We start from the raw sequence: 14398 nt of genomic DNA, 5'->3' as shown, positions 1-14398 counted from the left end.
TGTAAAAAAATCGATAGTCGAAACGTCAAATCCTGCTAAATAGATCTTTGATCTTTATTCTTTTGAATTGTAATAATCCTGCGAGAAACTTTCTTACTTGTATATTTAGGTTATGTTTCATCTATGCTTAATATAGCCATAACCTTGCCTAAACGGTGAATGTGGCATCCAATGAAATGTTGAATGTAACCATCGAATACATAAGCCTTTGTTCTTTATTGTTTTAAGTCGTAATAACTCTATAATAAGATATTTTGTTTCTTTTTTTTCTTCTTTTCTTATACAATGTCTAGTTCATGTCTAGGTTATGTCTAGTTTATACTCTAGTATATACCTTAATATAGACATAACTTTATCAAAACTTTAAATATAACGATGCTGTAATGTTTCCTCAAAAATCGAATAACTCCGTGTAACGTTTGTTTGCTGGATTAGAGGTATTCGTAAATCAAACGTAATCTTATCGTTGTTTACAAATGAGTTTGAAGAGGTTGTATGCGCACGCTGCTATTTCATACTGATAGCTACATAAAACAATGTATGACGAAATTGGCGAAAAATTAGAGCAGAATGGATTTCGAAGATGGAATACAAATGAATTTTGTGGAGTGAATGGGACAAGACTGGAATACCACTCTAAACAGTATAAACGAGACGCCTGCGCCAGTCTCCCCTGTCAATACTGTTTGGGGGATGCCTCCATTTCGCTGTTGGATTGATACGAGTCAATGCACGCCAGTAACAAACCGGGCATAAGAAACATTTTGTTTCCTACGATCTAGTATCGCCTACTTCTCTGACATTGATTTCTGGAAACCCTTATGTGCTCAAAAAATAACCCAATCCCGAAATCTATCGATCAGACGACTTGTTCCTTTAGCCTTCCGAATCTTATACTTTTGTCTTCTCAAAGAAACTCTTCTCACCAAATTGACTTCAAGTATGGATAAATCGTTAATTTGTAATTCCCTGGAAAATAATATTTAGAAGCGAAGACGCACTGAAAATACGTGGAAACAAATTAATGGATTTTTAATGTTCTGTTACAAGATATGTATATATGCAGAGGGAGATAATTCAGTAGTAGGAAAACAAAATTACGATAAAAGTGTAAAAGGGGAACTTATTCGGATATTTCGTTCTTTTTAATGGAAAAATTGTTAATACGATATCGAACGTTGCGTATGTGAGATTTGATAGCGTTCAATTAATTGAGGAAATGTCAACAATTGAAGAAAATTATTTTTTATCCGTAACGAAATTTCAAAAATTTTGCAATACGAATAATTTGTACAACGTAAAATAGAGAGACGTGTTCAGGATAATCTTATTAAATATCCGTCCGAGTCCCAGGAGTCGTTGTAAAAACAGGGTCGGAAAATCCCGAATAACACGATAGCGCTTGTCTCAATCGATTACGAAAAGAACCAAGCGGCACAATATTGCTCGTCATATTTGTTACTTATTTACCGAATGTCCAGCTGGACGAATTGTAAAATACAAATTAAATAATAAAAAAAATATATATTTGTTACTTTATGAAATACATCTATATTATTAAATATTTCAAGTTTTGTTCAATAAAAGTTATTGAGAAGATAACAATGAAATACAAAATACCGTCAGTCGTCCGTAGCGTTCAAATGTACTTGGACTTTTCGACACAAAATGTACACAACGCGATCGCGCTACTTGGCTCTCAAACTGATATAGAGGTTTATTATTATGATTTCGATTTATGATCTCTGTGAAATATATATTTGCGCTAAATATCTTGTAATTTCTATATATATATATATATATATATATATATTTCAGATGTGTTTCAAACATTACCAATATAATCATAATAATTAAGTCTCATAAAAGTGGTAGAAAATTTTAAAATATTTTATGTAACACATAATATACGTATTTGTAAAAGATTTCTATAAGTTCAAATTGATGAACTACTACAAGCGTACATATGTTTGAGATGGTTTTCTACGAGCTAAATTATTTTATAAATGATGCGTATATATGTATATATGTTTGTGTATAAACAGAATATTTATCAACAGTAGATGTGAACACGAGAACTGAATTTTCTTTGGCATGTTCTTTGTATCACGAGCACTGATTTCCACACTTTGGCACCTACTTACGTATATAAATTGCGGTTTAATATTTGCCACGAGTTTATATCATACTAAAATAATTCTACTATTTCGAGAGCAGAAATAAAAATATCAACGAAATCACAGAACCAGAACAAGTTTATCTATGTCCATAAAATAGCCATTTAAAAACTTGATGAGTTCTAATGAACTCGTAAAATTTCTTACAAAATAAGAAGAGTTCTGATGTCACGTCAACCTTGTATCAATAATGGGCTTTTTTTGCTTCTGTTTTAGGAAATTTATAGTGTTTCTCATTTTCTTTTTTCGTTTTGGATAAATGTGTCTTGGGAATGACAATAATCACGGATAAGTAAATGTATTTGCTTATTGTAACAGCGTCTAAACACGTTGAAGGATGTAAATAAATTCAATTTTTGTGCAAGTTTCATAGCGGACGAAATTAATTTTTTATACATTATTTTTGAAATTATTTAGCATTTGTCTTTGATTCTGTATTATTTTGAGAAATTTGTCAACTTTGCATGAAACAATATAATTTATAGTTGTGTCATAATAAATTTGATTCCAGACCTCAGTTTGTAACCTTCTATCAAGTATCTATTCATGCAATGTGTAGGACAAGTTTCATAAAACCGGTTACGAGTGTTTCCATTTTATTCCGCTCATAATTAATTTTTTCAGTCATTTCTCTCGAATTTCCGATTATACAGCATTCATTTTATTAATAATAAGGAACGTAGAAAATTAACTTGTAGGTATGTACACAGTATATGTTTAATTAGAATTACAAATACATATAAAAATAATATTTAAAAAACATGATTTTTTAAATATACATTTTTAGTGTAATCTTTATTGCAGGATTTTCATTTTTGCCATAAAGTCCTTCACCTTGTTTTTATCAATTCTTTCTTGCCAATTTGCATTGATTTTAAAATGCGATCCAACAATTACAGCGTCAGAGGATAAATAATTTTTTATATTGTTTTTTTTAACGCCAGAACCAATAAGAACTGGTATTTTACTATTCTGTTTAATCTCTGTATATAGTGTGATCTTTCATTATTAAAATATTTTTATATAAATGTTACAATTTGACAAAATAAGGAAATACCTGTAAATTCTGATACATTAACTGGGTCACCGGTGGTAATCCCTGTCAGTATTATTCCATCAGCTAAGAAAAATTTTGCTGCTTTTACTGTCTCTGATAAACTTACATCAGAAGTGATTGCGTGTGAACTATAGGAAAAGAACAACACGATTTTTACATTAGACTAAGAACAAATCAAGCAAAAAAATGAGTTTCCCTTTTCAAGTATATTAATAAATTACCTATGCTTCTTTTTAATGTCAGCAAGAATAAGAATATCATCTGCATCAATTTGTTTTCTATATCTTAATAAAGAGCCAGCACATGCATCTGTAAAACCCTCATCTGCGATATGAGAAAAGACAAACCCTTCTGCTCTGATAAATTGAAGATTTGCTGCCTTTGCTACAGCTATGGCTTCCTTGTTACATCCTGCCAAAATCTATTTCGGTTATTGTCTCTTCTTTAATAAGTTATAGATTTTTCTGATATTTTATGTGATAAATTCTTCGATTCGTACCTGTATACCACAGGGTATATATTGAGGTAATACTTTCCTTACTTCTGTGCAAATTCTGGTCATTATTGCTGTAGTTTCAGGAGTTAAATCTTTGGGCTTTACATATGGAATGTCATGCATATTTTCTACTAATATACCGTCCTTAAAAGTAAATATGCTATATTAATAAACCATGAAACTAATAACAGATGAATTATGTAATTAAACTTACAATATCATATTCACTATAAATTATCGCTTCTTCTATTGCATTACTTATAATATTTTTGGTATTACCACTATACAAAGGTGTTCCTAAAAAGTATCATTTTTAATATCATGAGCCAATAATGTGCAAATATAAATAACAAATGAACCAAGTCATTCATTGTTCAAAAAATATTTTTCAACATATTTTTGCTGGATATTGTTCTGACGAATCCTTAAGTTTTACGTATTTTTAAATCTAACAGAAATTTTATACCAGGTAATGCACCAACATGTATCATCCCAATCACAGAACATTTCCCCTTGCTAAAAAAGTTATAGAATCGTGGCATATTTCTAGAAAAGTTTTAGTTTAAAGTCACTTTCGCAAACCTTAACTTTAATCACAAATATATAATCGAACTATATATTGTACGCTAAAATAACTGTATTCTGTACTTTAACTACGAAGTTTTGATTAAATAATCAGCTGTTTCGTATCGAGCGCACTGTTGCATCTTTGTTGGATATTTGAGTTTAAAAAGAGACGCAAGGAGGACTTGTAACAGTTAATTTCTATTGATTTGATGTTCCATATTTTTCACCAAACTTATAGCATATATATTTTTAAACGAATGCTGCAATTATTTGAAGTCATTTGTAAATAAATATTTATAAATTTCAGGAAAACATAGTATAGTTAGGTTAATTTTGAATAATCTTAACCTTCTACGTGAATCAAATCAACTTTTAAGGATTTGGTTTCAGAGTAATTTATTTTTAACGTTAAAAGTATTTTTGCAATAAAATAATTTTGACAGAATCTACTTTATTGTATCCGGTGTATACAAAATATATTTAATTGAAGAAATATTATTTAAATTGTTGCAATAGAAATCTAGGGAACTACAATACGGAACGTGCAAAGAATTAGTTATTTTTTACGCCATCTACAATTTTGGGCATAGATATTAAAGATTATGTGTCGTTCATATCGATAAAGTAAAATTTGTGATATTGGGCATTTGAATTCTATATTGCAGTATTTAGTCAATGTGTCTTAGGTTCTGAAACACTTGGAAAAAGATCTGAGCGCTTCTTATATCTTCTGGAATTTTACTATGATGAACATAGAAAACTTCATGTAAGAAACGTATTTTGTGTATAACAATGAAAAGTGGCAAAGTTATCATACAAAATACTTTCATGTGAAATACTTTTTAAGCAATAATTTTGAATTAAAGTGCTAATGTTAGTTTGTAATAATTATGATAACTATAATACTATTTTAGTAACTGTTATATCCTGAAATAATTTCTCATAATTAGTATGATATGAAATTTTACAACTTTAAACTTCTCGTTTTAATAGCGGTAGATAATAGGTAGCTTACTTTCTAACCTAACCTAATGAAACTTCAAATCGTTCGAAGGATGTCATTTAGTGCGTAAAGTTTGATGCTTGAGCGTTCATGATAAAATGCTTAATCGAAGATTAATTTTATCATTTTTATTCTTACGCTTATTCTCCCTGTGAATATCGGAATTTTAGGTTAAATAGGTTGGAAGTAATATACTATATAGCCTCTGATATAAAACTTCTTGGACCTTCAAGTGCTATCAATATAGAGCTTTCAAATTCCTATCTTAAGCCTTTGCGGACTACTGCCGCATATATGCGTTCCATGTAAGCCATCAATTTGGTCGAAGAACTCGTATATGCGTTTGGCGAAAACAATTGATAGAGCCGAACGATTCATATATGTGTGCCACGTGAACGCACCGCTATGAGCGAGAAACTCATACACATGTTCGGCGAAAACAAATGATAGAACCAAAAGACACATATTTGTGTAATTTTTTTTATCCTGTGGAGAATCTGTGCATGTACATATATAATTATGACATCTATGAACGAAAATCACGTCTAAGCAGAAATGTGCGCTGGCAATTTGAAATCTACCACGGCATGACTATCGCGACAGCAGCTCAGCGCCATGGTACGGTTCACTTCGAACCGTCTAGGGCTAATGAATAATGACAAAATTTTGAAGTTTATATGAATTTTCTTACCTAAACATTAGTCTTTCTATCTACACAGGAGAGATGAGATACAATAAATTATTCTTTCAATTTACTCCATTATTTTCGAAATTAGCTCGATCCCTCTTTTTCCCTTTTGCTAGATCGATCATTGATTTTAATATTCCTATCTGTTTTATTATATGTTACCGTATCATGTATATGAAGGTAACGTATATCTGTAACATCGAGATCTGTTTTGCCCTTATTTGAAAAAAACAATCTATAATATCTAGAAATCGATGATAGGTTACCAACAGATACGAATTATCAATCTTATCGTTATATGACTTGTAAAAAAGTAAACTGAATATTTCACAGTCGGTTATGTCAAAAATTATACTAACTAGATAACAAAACTTATCAAGCTCTATATAACGTAAACACTTATTCTCGAACATCCGATATGAATCTTAATAAGGTCTTTTTCTATCTTAAATGTTTTTAACATCGTTTACATCCCGACCAAGAAGTTTCTTCGTGCGGCAGTATGAGGTCGTGGCGACGCGTGGTAGCGCGACGCCGCCACCTCTCGTGGTTCCCCCGTTTCGCAGGTTTTGTTGTGACCGCGGTGGCTTTGACGACAGTTGCGCGTGATTGCAGTCAAGCAGTGCGGTCTTACGGTTCGCTTCCATCGCGAACAATCGCGTGTGCCGGCCCTTCGATTGTTCTTTCGTCTCAACACCCTCGTAACGATTATTTCCAATTCCTTTGCAACTATTTCCACTCAAATTATTCCTACCTTCCTGCCCATAGTTTCTCATAGTTTGCCAGAAATTTTCTCCAAACCTTTTCAAACATCCGCAAGCTCAAGAAAACACATTCATCCGCATAGTGGCCTAGAATCTCTTAATCTCTTTGAGCTTTCCGCTGAGACACGTGTTCGTGAAAACGGGGTTATGCGAGTTTTCTGCACTTGCTGAAGCTAATTTATCACGATGACACTTCGGTATAAAGTAACGCCAGATTTCCGAGTGGTTCTGCCGGAGAATTTGATGATGTTCAGACTTGGACAATGCTGGTGATGTGTCCGTGCTGAAGCCTTAGGTGACAGGGGTTTTTGCGAACATTTTTACTCTCAATAGACAGATTTTCACGTGGCTATACAACGATTCTCAGCAGCAGATTTACCTGATTGCTATGGACACAGCTCTTTTGCCGATTTAATAAGTGGACAGAATTCTTTTAGATACACAATCGGTCACTGTTTGATGACCTCAATTCTGATTAGTGTTTACAGTGAGGTTCTTCGAAGTGACAAATCTTTTTTTAAAAATAAACGACAGATGTAACTCGGGCCTAGCCTTATGAATTATTTCAGATCCTCCTAATGACCTGTTGTAGACAGCGAGGTTTTTCAAATTGAGCAACTAGTTTTACAACAAAATACATCGAATGTAATTTGGTTAGGATCGATTGATTAAGATTTTTAACGGTCCTAATGGAGATTCAATTAAATCTTTTAAAGCAGGAGAACCTACGATGATCCTGATAATGATTTAACGGATAGTTGATGGATAGCGAAGTTTTTGAGGTTAGTTCGTTCAAGAACGAAAGACACTGAACTAAAATTGTTCAGACATAGCTAAAGTTCTAGAGGAGCGGTTCTGATTATAGTCTGCAATCGAACAAAAGATAACTTCACTTCTCTATCTGAGTAATCTTTGGCCACAGTTATTCTACTAAGTGTATAAGTATGTGAAGAGGAAACTGTACGTTGAATAGAGGAACCAGTGCTGCTCTTAATTAAAGCAATCGATCAAGAAACATTGAGCAACTGAGAAGAGGATATAGGTAAATGATTCCCTCGTACAACTAAAGATATATCGGTGTCCTCGTTGCAATGCGTTTCAAACATCAGCTCTTTTATAGATTTTACGATTCACTATGCCGCTTTTGTTTCCGTTTATCGATTCTCAATCCTCTTCGAGGCAATCTGTTCCACGGTCGGAGTTAATTGGTGCAATTAAAATTCCAGACGATTCTGAACGTAGCATCTGATCAAGAAATTTATTCTCTGACTTTACAAACGAATTTTATTTTCATCTTTAGAAAATCGAAATTATTCCAATCGTCGAGCTACTCTTTATCGATTCTGTGATTTTACAAACGAAACTTATTTTTCGATATTATAGTACGTAAATATTAACGGATCACTGTATATTCGATCAATTCGTATTATTATTATGTTTAACTTGTTGCCACGAGGACACCGGAATTTCAACTTGCCTGAATTTATTGGTTCTTGCACGCTTTTCGCCGATTTGTCGATACCTCGAAGACCTGCAATAGTCACGAAGGAACATAGTCGCGCGTTCGCCAGGCACGTCACGTTGCGAAATCTGCATTTGTCGGGCTTTCGCTGGGCCAAGTAGTTGGCCGCGGCCATCAAGCCTACGGTAAAATACCATCGTCCCATCACGTTTAAATACTGTCCCATTCTCACCACCCTCTTGTCCACTACTTTTCTTTCGCTATATCTTGGAAATCGCCTGGATGTTACTTTACAACTTACGTTCAATTAATAACAACTTCCTATGTTCCGCGTGTTAATTAATCAATCCTTTGCCTTTACGAATCAAATTGTAATTTCAACATTTTTCTTATAAGGATTAAGACGTGTCTGCTAACTTTTCTCAACAATTGTAGAAATTGCAAGGTTCAGGAATATTTGCCCAATTTTCTTTGTCGTCTGTGTGCATGTATTAAAAATATCAGATATAATCTTCCCCGTACAAATAGTCGTTCACGTGGCATTTATTTTATCAAATATTTCACCACTTTGACTCGACGAAATTCGGTAGAATCGATTAGTTCCAGCACCTTGGAATTTCCACTGATTTTTGCGTCACGTTCATTATACCAAATTCGTCTTGTTGTCTTTGCTTCACTCGTCATTCAGCGTTATATTATCTAGCCAAGTTCTTCATCCGTGGGTTTTACTAGACTACGGTAGGTTAACTAGAAGTACGTTCGCTGTCGTACATTCACCTCCTGCCTCTTATTTATTACCTTTAATATGGCAAAAGTGGTTCCTTGGTTAACGTTGATTGAAGGTGGAGGCTACTTGAACACGCTCCTGCGTTTAGTTGAAAAGTAATAGAATTTCTCCAATATTGAACAACTTGAAAATCACTAAATTATACATTTCCAAATACTCTTGTTTCATTTGGACATTTATTAAAATTACAACTTGTTACCTGCATCTTACAGTCTTCTCCCTACGGCCCCTGTAACTTTCATAAACAAAATTTATTAGAACCTCTAAAAATAACAGTGATGACAAAAAGAAAAAAAGGTAGAATGATCAAAGACACTCATTTAATTCAATCAAGTTACTATGAACTACATGACCTTCGAATCACCCTAAAAATACGTCGACATCTATCAAGCTTGCCACAACCAGAGTAAACCAACAGTTCCCTTTAAGCAACAAACGAGCACGTGAATCAGCCGATTGCCAGTCGACAAGCTGGCTATCGATCGTCCTTTCAATTCTTCCTCTTCTCTCTCTCTCTCTCACTCTCTCTCTCTTTCTAATCTAGGAGTGTAAATGCAGAAATTTGATAGAGAAGGTTAAAAGCCACGCTACGACCTCTGCTGAATGTTTCAGAAACGCTGAAAAAAGACTTGAGTATAACAAACACGCTGTAGGACAAAAGAAAGCTCTAGTGACATGGTAATACAGAAAAAAAAGAAAAGGAAACGGTACAATTTTAGAGAAACACTTGTAATTAAGGAAAACGATGAAATTATTAATAGACGCGATATACAAGACAAGCATCGTTGACATAGCGTAGTTATTACATACAACCATGAATTTTTTAGACTCTCTCTCTCGTCAGCCATTCCATGCGAAACATCGTTAGTTTGTATCGTAATTTCGACAGATTATCTCGACGATGAATACCGACTTAAGGTAAAAGGCCGACACGCGATAACAACCGAAAGATAAGAAGTAACATTTTTAGAACAAAACGAGTAACCGTCGCGTGAACAAGAATCCAGCCAGCTATCTTTAGGCCAGATTTATGCTTGCGATTTGGTTTATGTCTTGCCCGCGGTTTAAATGCCGTTTGAACTCCCTGAAACCTGTCAGTCTTTTATTAGCCAATTTCGTTTCGCCGACACGTCAGTCTTGGAATAAATTCTTGCAAAACTTACCGATAAATCTCTCGAACGTAATTAGACCCGGAAGATCGGCAGCCTTCGCGTGGAATCTTCTGCAAAGCGAAACGAATGCATCACGCGTAAGATCAGACGTTTCTTCACGATCGATAGGTTTTGCTCACTTTGCTCAAAAAATGGAATCAATCAATTTGTAATTATCGTTAACACCGTTTCACGCTCGTTTCAAACCAAGTAATATCCCTATAGATTTTCATCAATTGTCATTCATACGTTGAATTATTTCATATTATTCATTTCATTGAATCTTCGCCAATAGCAATATCAATACCCAAATACCATCCTCCCATCCTTAACCTTCCCTATATTCCCTGAAAATAGCCAATTCCCTACCAAGTATCCAATTCGCAACTTGAAAAAGACAGTTCTCCCCCCTTTATAGTCTTCATCCCTTATATTCTTCTGACGGCATTTTTCAAGTGACGAATTTCCACGAATTCACATAGATATTGTCCTTATGAAACTGACGGAACTCCAGTCAGAAATTGGAGTCCCATCTTTTTCACCCTTGTAACCCTAAGTATAGCATAATACCGCTATAACTCCCAATCACATTGATGTCCATTCGACAACCCCTCTTATGTTGGTCAAGCTAGGCCCTTCAACGTCCATGCGAACTCGCCATCCTGTATCTACGCACCAGAAGCACCGCTCTTTGTTACGAGGGAAGCTTTTAAACTGCGTACACACGTATTGTTTGCAGGAGAGTACGTGCTGTTTTATATATACTAGGGCAGAACACATATGTATATGTGTATATATATACAGGGTGGTTGGTAACTGGTGGTTCAAGCGGAAAGGGGGTGATTCTACGCGAAAAAAGAAGTCGAAAATATAGAATACATTTTTTTTTTAATTTTTCCATCGAGACAACGATCTACAGTGAGATCCGCTACAACGAGACGCGATGAAGTGCACGCGTACCGAGCGAAAATTCAAAGTCGATTTTCTCAAAAGCAAAGCCTCAAAGGAAAAATTGTTATTCTATATTTTCGACTTCTTTTTTCGCGTAGAATCACCCCCTTTCCGCTTGAACCACCAGTTACCAACCACCCTGTATATATATACACATATACATATGTGTTCTGCCCTAGTATATATAAAACAGCACGTACTCTCCTGCAAACAATACGTGTGTACGCAGTTTAAAAGCTTCCCTCGTAACAAAGAGCGGTGCTTCTGGTGCGTAGATACAGGATGGCGAGTTCGCATGGACGTTGAAGGGCCTAGCTTGACCAACATAAGAGGGGTTGTCGAATGGACATCAATGTGATTGGGAGTTATAGCGGTATTATGCTATACTTAGGGTTATTCCAATTGACGAATTCTTCAGATGGGGTGAATACGACGGATCACACTGGGTTCTTTAAATTTGTATCCAAGGTCATCCGAAGTTATGATTCTTGCCGTGCACGTTCACGAGGTATGAGTATTATGAGGCAATAGCATTATACAGGTTGTCCCTAACAATCATGGTACAATAGAAAGGGGGTTGATTCTAGTTGAAAAGACGGGTCGAGAATATAGAATTGAATTTTGTCCATATTACGCTTTCTTCGCGAGGAAATCCACTTTGCAAATTTGTCAGATATACTTAAATTTGGATCGTTTGGGATTCAGTAAAGGTGAATAATTGACACAAGGTTGTCGTGAGCGTGAAATTAAGTGGTCTACGTACAATAAAATCTTCTCGACCAATATGATAATTTGAACAATTCGTTCAAGAGGACAGAGGTCGTACCATTAATCGAAGAAACAAGAGTCATCGAATTCTTCAATCAGCACAAATTTTTTTTTCAACACGCGTAAATTTTATCTTTCCAAAATGACTTCAAATAATACGACTTCCTCTTAACCTATAGAACCCTCCTGCAGTCGGAAAATTTCGAAGCACTTTCAACGATAGGATAGTGTCTATACCCACTTCAACATTATCCTACACGTGCTCTGAACTTGAAAAATAGCAAAGAAACCACACCCAGCAGCTGGCCTAGAATACACACTATAAAGAGCATCATCCATTTTCCTTCTTTTCATATGTATACTATATCTCATATCTCCAGTCAGCTACCAAGGTCTACATGTTTACACGTATCGAATTTTGTATATCTGACCCTCCAAAGAGATTAAAGGCGTAATCGCGTAATCGTGCCATTTCTTAGCTGCATGCGCGTCCAAGAAATTTCCTTTTTACTGTAATGTTTTGTACTCAAAGGGTGTACGTAGATCTTCACGACTGACTATATACGTAACATATTTTCTCGTTCCGGTTGGCATCACCAAAGTGATTATTGGTCCCAGCCAGTGGCGATCAGCGTGGAAAGCCGTTATCCCGTAAAATAACAAGGATCGCTGCGTCAGCCGCTATATTTCATATTTTCACGTCTCTCCTTCTCCTATCCTATGTCTCTGTTGATGACAATCTATTGGAAGGAAATGGCCTGCTGCGGGGCCGGCCTATTTCGCTAACTACGTTAGACGATATTATATCGTTCGACCATCTGAAACATCCTGGCCCGTCCTATCACTGGCTCCCGAGAGATGTTACGAAATTAACGAGTCTCGATCATCCCTGGTTACGTTATTTTTGCCCCGAAGAAATGACGGGGTCGCTTCGTAAAACTATTTCCAGCTTTCGTCGCGTTCTTAATAGACGAGTTACTTGGCCTAAATGGCTAGAGATCAACGTATCGGGTTGGCCGAAAGATGGTTATTAAGGAAAATTTTCTAGACAATTGAATCGATTCATATCGAAAGCTTTCGTATTTTTGAACCGTTTATTTCAATTGTTCGTACGTCGAACGAGTTAAAACTTCGCGAAATAGGTTAGGTTAGGAAAGTCAACATTTCCATAACAATTTGGTGTTCCAAGTTTCGAAATTTTAGCACGAGTTTCAGTCTCCAATATACTAATGAGAGACTAATGTAGGTTCTTTATGGATCAGTGTGCATTTCCTTTTTTATATGTTTTTTATACGGTTTTAATGTCCACTATACTTCTCTTCTTTAAAGCTTGTAGTCAGGACTGAAATGCTTGTTTACGAGAACTCGGTGACGAAAAGCACAATTCTATTAATTATACGATGCATCCATTAGTTTTCCTATGGATTAATCTTTCCATGTTTCTTCCGTTGAGCTACGTTTTGAACGAAATGTTTACGAGCAAATTGTAGATTAATAATCTTTTTACAAAAATACAAATAAAAAGTTGTGCACTGATTTAGTTTTTATTAGCACTCTATTTTCTTGTCATTTCTGTGTGTCGTAGAATATTATGATGTTTCACCTAGCGCATAACGATAGCTTTATTTTCGTGTTCCATGAATTTCGGCTTGTGTTACCAGGTATTACTACGTAATTTACCAGTCACCTGATTGCCTGAGATGGTTCATTTTTGATAAAATACAAGAGTGTTTTCTTTATACTATCCTATGTGATCTAATATACTATTCTATGTAAGCAATTGTACTACATTAGGTAACCGAATGTACTACACTTTTCTTTTTTTTTATACGTGAAGAAATAGTAATGGACAGCCCGCCGCTCTTTCGCGTAGTGTCAGGTTTATCGACAAAAACTCCTAGAGTGCCCCAGCATTCTTCCCTACACTATGTAACCAAATGTAGTACACTATGTTACCGACTGTAATACACTATGTGTCAGAATGTAGTATACTATGTAAAAGAATGTAGTACATCATGTAATATAAAAATAAATAAAAATATGTCATACTATATTGTATTGTTACGTCTGGTCACCGGAAGTTACTTGCTACTAACTATTCGACTGACCAACATTTTGACTCGCTAGTCAATTTTCAATTTTTTTTTCTTTTTTATGCGCGAGGAGGGAAAAATGTATTATGTATACCCAGCGGCCCGTGTTTAATATACGTACCTTTGAGGTGGCAAGATGTTTGCGCCACCTTGGAGGTTTCTACTGCCCTCCGGAGCAGCTCCGCTCCTACGTACGCAGCAGAGGTCGTCCTCATCTCCTGCTCGAGCTTCTCGGGAACCCCGGGGACCNNNNGGGGACCCGACGACCCTCCTTTCCATCCCACGGGTCGTTTGGACGACGGCGGGTTCCTCTTCCTCCGTCGTCTCCCCGGTCTGCAGACTCCCTGCCCTTGTTCTTATTGGTAGAGCCTCCCTCCTTATAGGTTTAACGCCTGTCTGCACAGGCTAAGGAGCTGACTTCTCCCCCCCCCCCC

The 14398-nt window shown here is 35.6% G+C and overlaps 1 protein-coding gene and 1 long non-coding RNA gene across 4 annotated transcripts in view; one reads left to right on the top strand and one right to left on the bottom strand.

The window, feature by feature from the left end:
* Window positions 1-2964: 2964 nt before the first annotated feature.
* On the bottom strand, window positions 2965-12436 carry LOC100747018 (uncharacterized protein F13E9.13, mitochondrial). 3 transcript variants are annotated; one of them, XM_012389179.3, is made up of 7 exons: window positions 12426-12436; window positions 4197-4342; window positions 3945-4027; window positions 3734-3874; window positions 3456-3655; window positions 3235-3362; window positions 2965-3160 (listed from the first exon to the last, which is right to left on the bottom strand). In XM_012389179.3, the coding sequence occupies exons 2-7, from the start codon at window positions 4270-4272 to the stop codon at window positions 2973-2975; spliced, it is 816 nt and encodes a 271-aa protein (XP_012244602.1). In that variant the 5' UTR covers window positions 4273-4342; window positions 12426-12436; the 3' UTR covers window positions 2965-2972. The 3 variants fall into 3 exon arrangements, with proteins under 3 accessions (XP_012244602.1, XP_012244603.1, XP_003491855.1); XM_012389180.3 differs by lacking the exon at window positions 12426-12436 and adding an exon at window positions 4375-4527 and having other exon boundaries at window positions 4197-4277; XM_003491807.4 differs by lacking the exon at window positions 12426-12436 and adding an exon at window positions 4379-4527 and having other exon boundaries at window positions 4197-4276.
* The window catches only part of LOC117152058, a 10222-nt gene continuing 2421 nt past the window's right edge, over window positions 6598-14398 (top strand). Inside the window, exon 1 of the long non-coding RNA XR_004462286.1 lies at window positions 6598-7794. This is a non-coding gene — a long non-coding RNA (uncharacterized LOC117152058). The remainder of the gene's footprint in view (window positions 7795-14398) is intronic.

This window comes from Bombus impatiens, unplaced genomic scaffold (genome assembly GCF_000188095.3).
Source record: "Bombus impatiens unplaced genomic scaffold, BIMP_2.2 scf_0637, whole genome shotgun sequence".
Lineage (NCBI taxonomy): Eukaryota > Metazoa > Arthropoda > Insecta > Hymenoptera > Apidae > Bombus > Bombus impatiens.
This window is presented reverse-complemented; position numbering and strand designations above follow the sequence as displayed.